The following is a 12762-nucleotide window of genomic DNA, read 5'->3' on the forward strand; positions in this document are numbered from 1 at the left end:
CCACTGTGGCACCTGAGAAGCCCCTTGTTGTGTGCTGCCAGTGAATTAATAAATCTCTCAACAAAAGGATATTTAAATTGACGTATGACACCTGCTAAAATTCTCAAGAAGCCATTAATTACACACTCTTGAGAAAATGAGCTATGATACAACTGACTGTATAATTCGTATCTATGATTCTTAATCATATGACTTTCCAGCTGCAAGATGGATCTTCTCTATTCATCTTCTCTGGTTCTGACCAATTAAACATTTTCTTTCATAATCATAACACTTCATGGGCCAAATCTTCAAAAGAAAAGGAGCTTGTTAGCAACATACCATCTCCCCTTGCTCATTTATGCTGCATTAGAATTCCTAAAAGTGTATACGTACAGGACATTATTAACACATTGAAGCTTAGCAGAACAATAACAATGTTATTTGGTGGTCTAATGTTTTTATGAATGTGTTTCCAGAATAATTCTTTAAAAACTTTATAAATGAATAAATTAAAACATTCCTGTCAAACTGAGGTCAAATTTTGCCCATAGCCTATGTATGCTGAGAGAATACAAGTCTATTCAGGAGAAATCATTATCTTCTAAAGGAATTAGAATGTCTATACAGACAGCCTTTGGGTGCTTTATAGCTTGATTCATGTTTAATGTTCACTGACAACATGTATCTCTGAGTCATTTATTTCATAACTCTGCAGTGGCCACTGCAGGTTTCTTTTCCAGAAACCATTCATTCCCAATCATCGAAGCACACGTTTCCTGCACTGGGGGTTTCTAAATGTAATACAGGAGCAGCATGGGGAACAGTAAGTGGTCTGGTTCCCAGTTAGCCTGCTCTGTCTAAGATTCCACAATCCTGACCCATCCCCCAGGCTCACCAAGCATAAGGTGAAAATCAAGAGCTTATGGCTTTGACCAGAGCCAAATCTGACCATGCAGCAACCTACTGCCCCTGGTTGCACAAACCCAGGCACCCCAGTGGTTTAGATACTATCTTTGGCAGAAGCTGAGTAGCTGAAATAGTGACTATAAAATCAGAGCTTAAAATATTTACTGTCTGGCCTTATATAGAAAAACATCGTCAACTCCTGGTACAGTCTACTCGCATTTCTCAACTTAACTAGCTTAAAGGCTATGAAAAATACAAGCCGAGAGGCCAACCACGTCACAGTCTACTCCTGCTGGATGCAAATCTACATCATTTCAAGGCAGCTTTCTTTTTATTCTTACACCGTCACCTTCACTTGGGCTTCCCCGGTGGCACTGGTGGTAAAGAACCTGCCTGCCTGTGCAGGGGATGTAAAGAGATATGGGTTTGATCCCTCGGTCAAGAAGATCCCCTGGAGGAGGGCATGGCAACCCACTGCGACGCTCTTGCCTGGAGAATCCCATGCACAGGGGAGCCTGGCGGGCTACAGTCCATACGGTCGCAAAGAGTCGGACGCGACCGAACAGATGGTGCATGCACGCGTCACCTTTACCTATAGCCTTTCATTCGCAGTTCCTGAAACAAACCATCAGTTGGTCCAGTGTAACACACCATGTTTTGAAGGCAGATATTAGCCACTGATTTCTTTGCCTAACGAGTCAAAAAGATAGGTGAGCCTGCAAAACGAGAGGCTGGAGTCAGTGCCCCTCATCCAGTCCTTAATCCAGGATGGACTGCCTGCTGTCAGTCACCTGGAGCCCTGTGGCTCCTGTGACGGGCAGACGCTTCTCGAGGTGCTGGGCAGCAGGAACATAGGGAGGGATGGAGCTTTCTTATATGTAGACTCTGCAACTCTGCTGCTTGTGATGTGTTGATAGCAGCCCTTGGCTAAACTGCTCCCGCTTAATTTGACTCAATCTCCCCTGACATCTCCAGATCCTGCCAAGTCACATGATTTTGGAACCAAGACAAAATGTCTCTCTTTCTGGTGCACATGGTTTTCAAAATCAAAGTCTGTCCAGGGCTGTCTCCCCTCCCCATACCAGTCTTCCCACTCATGAAAAGCTCTTCACGCACAGATGTAGGGTGGTCCCTGCATTCAGCCTGAGAGCACAGTGAGGAAATATGAATTAGAGATTATGAGAGGGCTTCTCTCTGCATGGGATTATGCTTGCACTCTGAAGGCCAGTGAATAAACCAGCCGCTGAGGCAGATACTTCATAAAATTGCTCAGGAAGCCCTAGCAAGCAGGGCCATAACCACTCCCACCCATTTCTCTCTTGTACCTGATCTCCTTGTAGTGTGTGCTGGTCAAGAGGTGTCTTGGTGGCGATGTTGCTGTAGTAGGCATAGGACAACTCCCAGTCCAGGGGGTAGTTATCAATACCCTGGTAATGCTTGTACCCAAGATTCATCGAAGACAGTCTCTCACTGCCCTGGCCTCCAACCAAACTGTACAACATGCCCTGTTAGAAAGAAACGGACAGTGTTCACAAGATTACAGAAAAGGGTGGTGAAATTCTAACACAGAAAGGTCATCTGGACCCACCCCTATTATATGAACTTAGTCATTCTGGAAAGAAGTTAATACACCTTTTAAGAAAAACTTTAGATAGGACTTCCCTGGTGGTCCAGTGGTTAAGACTCTGTACTCCCAAAGCAGGTTGCATGGGCTCTATCCCTGGTTGGGGAACTAAGATCCTGTGTGCCACACTGCATGGCCAAAAAACAAAACAAAAAACACAAAAAACTTCAGAAAAGTCACAAGAGCTTTCTCGTGATTATCTGTCCTTACTGTCTAATAGCTGAAAATCCCTTTGTTCTTCTCGCAGTGAAGACAGGGTCTTCCCCTGACTTATCTCACAGCATCTCTCCGTGTATCCACCAACTGTTCTAAGGATGCTGGCCCACTTCAGCTACATCATCTGTGGTCAGAGGTTCTGAATGGTGGGCTGCGTTCCAACCTCACATTCTCAGAATGGTAGTGTCCTTAGAGATAGACTGGTCCAACCACCTCATTTCAGAGTTAAGGAAACAGAGGCTCAGAAAGTTGAAGTCATATGCCTTTGGTCAAGCAGTCGTTTTGTGGCAGAAACAGGGCTCAAGTCTTCCCCTCTATACACCTCGATGGGGACTGCCTCAGGGACTTAGGAAAGCATGCCATCAGTCATGAGCTGCTACAGCCAGAGGCGCACACAAAGAAATCAAGTGAAAGAAACGTGGAGCCACCTGGGAGGGTGTGAACAGTCTGAGTCTCTTCAAATCCAGGATAAACAATCCTGGGTGCAAATACAAAAACTATGTGATCAGGGATTATTTAGCAGCACTTATAAAAATGCAACTCCGGATGTTAAGCAAGTTGCATAAGAAACTTGGATTCAACACCATAAACAAAACAGTCTAGTATGGCTTTTGTTTTAATGTGAGCAATTCACTCAGTCGTGTCTGACGCTTTGTCACCCCATAGACTGTAGCCCTCCAGGCTCTTCTGTCCATGGAATTCTCCAGGCAAGAATACTGGAGTGGATTGCCATTTCCTTCTCCTGTTTTAGTGGTAGAAGGCTGAATGTGACAACTGTTTGCTTAGAGGTCTAAATGATTCCACTAAGCTAAAAAGTCATATGGAATGATGGGCCCACAGCCAGAATAGTTACAAGAATTGGGTAAGAGGCACCTGTTCTTGAAGGACTAGGAGTTTGATAAGCCCTGCACAAACTATTCCTTAGTATATCAATCGTATCCCCATGCTGTGTCCAGAAACGGATAAAGTGCACTTCTTCACTCACTGCCAGCAGAAGATCCTGTATTTAACACAGCCCTAAGCTGTTTTTCTTGAGTGTAAAGATTTTAAAGGACTCCAGGGAGCATGAACATGTCCAGTTCCACCTCGGGCATGAGGGCCTTACCCTGCAAATACAATCTAGGTGACGGATATTCCTGCGACGCATGAAATACTCTACCTGCAGCTGATCCCGAGGTACAGTTAATCCAGTTTCATAAAAGACTGCGAGGTAGTAGGATGCTTTATGGTATCCACAGCAGCTGGCATCCATCAGAAAGGGGACAATGGAGCTAATTTGGTGAAGGCCATCAACACTGGAGAGTCTCTTTACAGCCTTCTCGAATATCCGCCCACCGATGTCTAACACAGATTCATTTTGGTTCCTCGGCACTGTAAATAACACAATTCACAGCACACACAATTAACTACCATGGGATCGACATGGCTTTAAAAAGAATTGGGAAGAGCCAATTAAATCACCTGAGTTATTAATATTGCTGGTCCTGCAGTGCCTTGAGATATACCACCTTCCGGGGAAGTAAATCAAACCCGTTGGGGATGCCGGAGTGTCATTCTGTAAATAGCTTTTCCTTTGGCACTAAATGACAGCCTAGTATCCTGGGGGAAAGGATGTGCTTTCTATAGCTGAGAGAACGCCTCAAGAGAATAATCTACTCAGTGTAACTCACACCAAGTTAGGACCATCGAAACTGCCAGAGAGATTTTTTTTTCCCTCTAAAACTCTGAAGGAGAGTGTGTTTTATCTCAGAAATAGATCCTAGGTGCTTCTGTAAAAAGTTGAGCACAAGAATCTTATTTTGAGATGCCTTCTTATCATCTTTTGCCTCCGGTTTTCCTTGTGGGTTTCTAAATACAACAAAAAGAATGTCAAATTTTATTGAAGGCTTATGAAATGCCCAATACTGGGTTGAGTGCCTTATGCAAATTATATCATGTAATTCAAACAATTTTAGGAGGTACTATTATTAGGGTCTTAATTTTTCGGATGAGGAGATTGAAGTCTACAGAAGTCAACTAACTTGTCTTAAGTTACAAAAGCTGGCAAATGGCTGAGCCAAGCTTAGAAGCCAGCTTGGTAGGTCACAGAAAAAGAGTCCTATTCACTGCGCTCCAGCTTCTTCCTGATAATAGGCAACCAGGTGTCTTAATAAGTACCTTACTGCCATGGGTAGAGACCTCCCTATACAATCGCTTTAAGCTATGGCACTTCCTTTCACCTAATCCTCCCATAAATTGATAAACTAAGTCCCAACGGGCAAGTTGTAAGGCCTTATAATCTGTCACAGTCCTTTAAAGTCTATCTACATTATTCATCTCTCGTTTATTAATCAGCCAGCAAATGTTTACAGTTCTACTCTGTGTATCTACTAGATGCTATGTTACAAAAAGCCACATAGGATTGCACAGGTACTATTTCCATTTAAAGAGATACAGTCAACTTATTTAAAGCGATAATTTTCTCCCTTAAGTATTACGTCCAACAGTTTTCTTTGAGCTTCTTCAATCTATCCCACATTAAAATGTTACTAACAACTTCCAGGAGGCAACGAGAGACTCATTCTATCAGCACTCCTTCAAAGCAATGTGGGAGACCTGGGTTCGACCCCTGGGCTGGGAAGATCCCCTGGAGAAGGGAAAGGCCACCCACTCCAGTATTCTGGCTTGGAGAATTCCATTGACTATATAGTCCATGGGGTTGCAAACAGACATGGCTGAGCGACTTTCACAAAAATTTCACAAAAGGCATGAACAGAGATAAGTTTCCAACGTGGGAAACCTCTCTCTGGAGGATCTGAGATTGGATTGAAGGGGAGGTCATTGGCAGAGGTTGATGCCTCTGCCTTGGCATCACAGAAGCCAGCGGAATCCAACGGATGAAACTGTGAGCCCCATGCTATTGATTATGAGCTGGTGCCTATCCCTTTGAGCACATAGGCAGCTGACTGCCCCTGTCAGGGAGGCACGTGCCTTCACTGGCTAAGCTGTGGGAAAGCTACCCGCCCACCACCTCCCCTCAGCGCTAAGGTAGTCCTGTCTCCTGGCTCCTGAAACGCCTCACCCTCACCCTCCTCAGCTTGTTCAGAGGCCGCACCTTGGATCTGCTTTTACTCTCTCCGTGCCAAGAGGTAAGTGCTGAAAGAATCACCTCACTGAACAAACGGACTTTGCTCATCTTTCTGTATTTTTTTTAACTCCTAAAGAAATAGCTGTTTGTTATTAAAAAAAAAAAGACTCAAACAATGTAGATTTATATAAAATAAAAAGTCCCCTCTCTCCCAGTCATTCTTTAATTGTGAAGGAAAACTATTGAAAGTTTGGTGTACGTACTTCTAGACTTTTCCTCAGCACAAGTAATTCATTACACATCTATCTGCCTATATACATACATATTTTCCTTCTGAAAAGCTCCTATAGATTCAAACTCCCAACTTTTTCCCCTTATGAATATTTTTATTGAAATTAGTTTAACATTGTGTTAGTATCAGCTGTAGAACAAAACGACTCATGCATATTCTTATTCAGATTCTCTTCCATTGTAGGTTATTGCAGATATGAAGTCTAGTTCCCTGTGCTCATCTGTCGACTTTCTTTTGAAATTGACAGCATACCACAAATACCTGTCCTCAGCAGTCCGAAGCTTATTCTTCTTCCCAAACTTTTAATAGTTTTGCATTTTATAGCAGTGCTGTTCTTCCAACCAGTTCTCTATTTTTAGCCTCTTGGGTTGCTTCCAGTGGTTTGGCTATAACCAACAACATGCCAATGAACATCCTTGAACATTTTCCTCTGCTCATCTGTTGGGATGGATCTGAATAATAACCCCCTTTTCCACCAGGAGTCTGGGGCTCTTCTTTTGAATTTTCCCTCTGCAGAGTTGAGAGAATTCCATCCCATCCAACCATTAGACAGGGTGAGAACCTACTGCAGAGATTCAGTGCGTACTGCAGCACTCAGCTGGAGCTGCAAAATAAACCCTACCCCTACTTGCTCTTATATTTACTTTTAAATACATGCTCATCTCCAATGCCCCTTTGTGCACACTCAGAGAAAAGCAATATTACCATTTTGTTAACGATTCATTCTGGCCTTACCTGCTTTGCCAAACACGTAACTAAGATGATGAGTTTTGCCTGAGTACCCACGGACATAGGCTTTGGGGACTCAAAGGAGAGAAGAGACTCCAAACTAAATGAAGCTCCAAATGAAACACTTGCCCTGCTGACATCTGGCACAGAACCCCAGAAATTATTAGCAGGATTGTCCCAGAAGCACGGATTGCTGGAGAATAACAATCAGGAGGGAGAAACTTCACAAAGTTCCAATCCTCAGCAAATACACACACACACACACACACACACACACACACACACACACACAAAATTTGCAGACTGAAATGAAGGCAGGTGGAAAAGCCTTCATTATTTCTTTTACCTATTAAAATGCTTAACTCCCCCCAAACATTACCAATCGGTACTTTCTCTACAAAAGAATCAAGACAGTTTTCTGCCCTTGTGGATATAATAATAAAATAATAATACTTCTGAAGGAAAACTGCTCATTTTGCACATTTTTTAAGGTTTGCATTTCAAATGTGGCACAAAATCAAAGCTCTGATGTCACTGGTGATATTGTAAAACTGGCTATCTAAAAATACATTTAATGAGACTGTTAATTTCACCCATCTGGTTTAGCATATGCATTTTTTTTCTAGTGGATCTGTAACTAAAAAACATGCCTTGTTTATGGAGATTAATGGAGTAATGAAAAACAAACAAACAAAATAGAAGTGGAGCCATTTTCCCATTTTTCTTTCTTCCTACACGAGAGGCTAAGGAAACAAAAGGCACCACCACCGTTAATTAACTCTCACTCTCTTCCCAGGAGCACAGTATTGTTTATTTTGCTCTTTTTTCTTTTTTCCAGCAATACCATAAGGTCACCATTTGTGGGCTCATCATTAAAAGAAGCAAAAAGCAGAAAGCGAGAAGGTAGCTGCCTACTGAAGGAGCTGAAGCCACATCTGATGGAAAATTTGGGAGAAAAAAGCAGGCTTATTTATTCCTTGTGAGGGGGGAAAAGGCACATTAAGAAAGTCATTTTTGGTTTCAACCTTCCGAAAGGTATAATGTATCCAGAGAGGTTTGAAAACAGGGGAAAAACATGGAAGGAGAAAATATCATTTAACCAGAAAAGGAAAGATCTTCACCAAGTTTTACTAGTTTTTTTTTTTTTTTAATAGCACATCTCTCATTTGCATTTGCATCTGATGAGCCCCAGAGGGTTCCTGAGGCTCAAAGAGGTGGCTTATTTCTCTCCCCAAAATAAACTATTTGTACTTTTCTGTCCTGTGTAGATTTTCTGACTTTATACACGTCATTTCTCTTCCTCCCTCCTCTTCTCCCCACTCCCTCCTTTTTGTCTCTTTCTCTGTGCATATTCTTTAAAAACTATAATGTATACTTCCTTGAATTAAAAAAATAAGATAGGGGCCCTTTAATGAAAAACAGCAAGCATAGCTCTTAAATTCCAGGGCATCCTGGAATTGCTAAATAACACCATTGTGTTTCTACCCTTTTCATGCTCTGCATTTTAGTCTCCAAACAAACACTGCAAAAATATGAAGAGTTGGGGGCTTCCCTGGTAGCTCAGACAGTAAAGAATCTGCCCGCCAGGTGGGAGATGCGGGTTTCATCCCTGGGTTGAGAAGATCCCCTGGAGAAGGGAATGGCAACCCACTCCAGTATTCTTGCCTGGAGAATCCCCATGGACCGAGGAGTCTGAGGGCCTACAGTCCCTGGGGTTGCAAAGAGTCAGACACGACTGAGCAACTAACACTTTCCCTTTCAGAAACACGCTAGAGTGACATCAGTGCAGCCAGCACCCCTCTGCATATTGTGAAGAGGAACCTTGTCTCCTACTCCACTCTCTGAAGCCTGGGGCAGGAGCCAGGCAGTGGTCCTGCAGGAACAATGCAAATGGCGTCAGCCCCAGGATGGGAGCCCAGCCTCAACCCCGGCCTCCCCCTGAGGACCACTGAGGACCCCCTGAGGCAGAACTCTGCCTCTCTGTAGCCACAGTCACCAGCTCTCACGGGCTCAGGGGTGCCCAGTCTGGCACGAAAAGAAGAAAGGGAGTCACCAGTTCTGGCCTCGGGGCATGTGTCTGGAGGGCGTGCTGGCCGCTCACCTGTCTCGCTTCCCTGGCCGTCCCTGCCGCGGAGTCCCCTGCACCTAGGCCTTTATGTCCTTCCTCACTCCTTCCCACCATGAGCACTTTTCTGACCCAGAGCCCTCACCTGGCTCTGCCATTCCGGAAGCCTCTTACCAGCCAGTCCCCACCATCTCTCTTCCCTGATTCCAGAGCCCCATTCAAAGGGTTTCTGAATTCAAAGGTTTCCGTCAAGAAAGGTGTGAGAGGAGAGTAAAAGAAGCAGCCAGCTCTTCAAGGATGAAAAGGTGTGCGTACTGAAATACTACCAGCCTAGCATTAGAAACAGCTAATAGGTGATTCCATGCTCTTACAAGAGCCATTTTCCAGAGAATTGGAGCTTCCCCAGGAAACAGCACAGAGGTTGGCCAATTAGAATGGTCCCCCTGAAGTCTTGAACATGGGGTCTTGGTCGGATGTCCCCCAGAGCCTGGACTTCAGGACAGAGTGGCACGGGAGCATTCTTGGACCACATGACGGAAAGAGGATGCAGAGCAGAGGCCCAGGAACGCCGTCAGCGGGAAGGGTTGACTGCTACATCTGTATGCATCGCAGCCGGGTGCCCCAGGAGCACTGCCATCTGTAACTCAAAGGCATGCTGACGCCGGGAGGTGAGGAACAAGTCCTGTGCTGCTTCAGAGGGGGAACTACCAGCGGGGACAGCTGCATTTTATATCAGGTTAGCACATCAGCTGTTACCATGTAAGAAGACTCCCACCTCCACACCCCCTGGCACTTGGCAGACAGCAGTGTGTGGGTCGGTCTATGCTTCTCATTACAGTCGCCCCAGGGCCCAGCACCATGCTTGGAGGTTCTCAGTACAGGGGTGCCAAGTTGGGTCTGCATGAACCTTCGGGCAGTTTCATATCCAGGCACCTGTATTACCTCAGCAATGAGGTTACAGATATATGGAGGCAAGAACCCCGAGGGCTGTATTTTGGGTATTCTTTTGCAGTGCGTGTGCATAGTCTAAGAAGGATTCTGGTCTACTTGTGCTGACAGGCAAGAGTTGGGAGACAGCATTCTGCCTGACATGGGAAACAGGACAGTGTTTTCAGAGCCAGGATGTCACCTCCTGAGGGGGAAGCAGACTAAAAATGTGTGAGAGAAATCAGAAAAGTGTAGAGAAAAGGCAAATAAGCCATAGACTCCATCAGTCTGGATTGCTATAATGGCTTGGCTTTGAACTTGCATCTCCTGGAATTCAAACTCCCTGTTCTCTCATATCCCCAAAAGATGTTTTCAGTACTTACAATGAGATCACTTATTAATTTGGAGTGCGTTTAATGATTCAACAAATACGGAGGGTCTTCAAAGAAAGCCTAGATTTGAAGACATCTGAGTGCTGCTGTGGAACTAGACAGGTAAATCAACATTGTAACTTGGTAAAGATGGGTACTGATAAGGGAATACCTACACAATGGCAAGGAGGGTGGGGGAGATGGCGCGGACTGCCTAAGGGGACAGGAACGATGATGCGAAGAGGCTGTTTGAGTTGGAACTTGAAGGCTTCTTGCAAGGCAGGCAAGCTGAGAAGCACAGCTGGCGGAGATGTGTTCTTTGTGGGGAGTGGTGCAGAAATGCACTACATCAGGTCATATGGAAGAAGGACTGATAGCTAAGCAGCTAACCTATGTCCAGCATCATTGCAGACACTGCGAAGTAATTGGAAGTGTCAGTTGGATACTTACACCTCTCGCATCACCCTGGACGAGCTTGCAGTCAAGCAAGTAATGGAGACACACAGAGGATCAAGGACGTGTGTCTCAAGGCGGATGAGATGAGCTTTATGTGCGCGACTCTGTCTCAGGTCCATAAGTTACCTTTCTGTCCATGGATCTCTTTCATAGACACCATCACTTTATGAGAGTATTGCATTCTTCATTCCTATGAAACTAGACTTACCCTAGCAAATAAATTACAAATTATACCTCACACCTATGAAAATGGCTACCATCAAAACCCCAGAGAATCACAAGCGTTGGTGAGAACGTGGAAAAATTGGAACCCTTGTACACTGTTGACAGGATTGTAAGATCGTGCAGCCCTTATGGAAAATAGGATAATGGTTCCTCAAAAGATTAAATGTAGAATCATCATATGATCCAGCAAGCCCACCTCTCAGTATACAGCCTAAAGGATTGAAAGCCAAGTCCTCAAGAGATACTTGTATATTACATTCAAAGCAGCACTATTTAAAATAGTGCACTTGGGTTGGGGGAAGCAAGCCAAGTGTCCATCCACAGATGAATGAATAAACAAAATGTGATCTAGACATGCAATAGAATATTATTCAGCCCTAAACAGGAAGGATATTCTGACACAGCATGAGCAAACCTTGAGGACTCTATGTTAAGTGAGATGAGCCAGTCACACAAGGACAAATACTAAATGATTCCACTCATATGTGGTCTTGAAGAATCAAATGCATGGGCAAAGAAAGTAGAATGGTGGCCACCAGGGGGCGGGGTGGGGAATTGTGGTCTAAAGGAGTATACAAGAAGTGTTAGTCGCTCAGTCATGTCTGACACTGCAACCCCATGGACTGTAGCCTGCCAGGCTCCTTTGTCCATGGAATTCTCCAGACAAGAGCACTGGAGTAGGTTGCCATTCCCTTCTCCAGGGGAATCTTCCCAAGCTCAGTTCAGTTCAGTCACTCAGTCGTGTCCAACTCTTTGCGACCCCATGAATCGCAGCACGCCAGGCCTCCCTGTCCATCACCAACTCCCGGAGTTCACCCAGACTCACGTCCATCGAGTCAGCGATGCCATCCAGCCATCTCATCCTCGGTCGTCCCCTTCTCCTCCTGCCCTCAATCCCTCCCAGCATCAAGTCTTTTCCAATGAGTCAACTCTTCGCATCAGGTGGCCAAAGTACTGGACTTTCAGCTTTAGCATCAGTCCTTCCAAAGGAATCCCAGGGCTGATCTCCTTCAGAATGGACTGGTTGGATCTCCTTGCAGTCCAAGGGACTCTCAAGAGTCTTCTTCAACACCACAGTTCAAAAGCATCACTTCTTCGGCGCTCAGCCTTCTTCACAGTCTAACTCTCACATCCATACATGATCACAGGAAAAACCATAGCCTTGACTAGACGGACCTTAGTCAGCAAAGTAATGTCTCTGCTTTTGAATATGCTATCTAGGTTGGTCATAACTTTTCTTCCAAGGAGTAAGCGTCTTTTAATTTCATGGCTGCAGTCACCATCTGCAGTGATTCTGGAGCCCAGAAAAATAAAGTCTGACACTGTTTCCACTGTTTCCCCATTTATTTGCCATGAAGTAATGAGACTGGATGCCATGATCTTCATTTTCTGAATGTTGAGCTTTAAGCCAACTTTTTCACTCTCCTCTTTCACTTTCATCAAGAGGCTTTTTAGTTCCTCTTCACTCTCTGCTATAAGGGTGGTGTCATCTGCATATCAACCCAGGGATCAAACCCAGGTCTCCTGCATTGCAGGCATATTCTTTACTGTCTGAGCTACTAGGGAAGCCCCTCTAAATGAGTACAGAGTTTCAGTTTTGCAAGGTGAGAAAGTTCTAGAGTCTTTTGTGCAACAATGTGAATGTACTTAACACTACTGATGGTGGTGGTGGTTTAGTCGCTAAGTCATGTCTGACTCTTATGACCCCATGGACTGTAGCCTGCCAGGCTCCTCTGTCCAAGGGATTCTCCAGGCAAGAATATTGGAGTGCCATTTCCTTCTCCAGGGGATCTTCCCAACCCAGGGATTGAACCTGGATGTCCTGCATTGCTGGCAGATTCTCTACCAACTGAGCTACGAGGGAAGCCCTTACACTTAAAAATGGTGATGATGGGGAATTTT

General features: G+C 44.7%; 1 protein-coding gene across 1 annotated transcript in view; it reads right to left on the reverse strand.

Moving 5' to 3' along the window:
• Nucleotides 1-12762, reverse strand: part of SEL1L3 (SEL1L family member 3) — a 109978-nt gene that overhangs the window by 44880 nt on the left and 52336 nt on the right. Inside the window, exons 10-11 of the mRNA XM_018049349.1 lie at nucleotides 3888-4099; nucleotides 2214-2393 (exon numbers count right to left, since the gene is read on the reverse strand). Of these exons, the coding sequence (XP_017904838.1) occupies nucleotides 2214-2393; nucleotides 3888-4099 (392 nt within the window). The remainder of the gene's footprint in view (nucleotides 1-2213; nucleotides 2394-3887; nucleotides 4100-12762) is intronic.

This window comes from Capra hircus, chromosome 6 (assembly GCF_001704415.2).
Source record: "Capra hircus breed San Clemente chromosome 6, ASM170441v1, whole genome shotgun sequence".
Lineage (NCBI taxonomy): Eukaryota > Metazoa > Chordata > Mammalia > Artiodactyla > Bovidae > Capra > Capra hircus.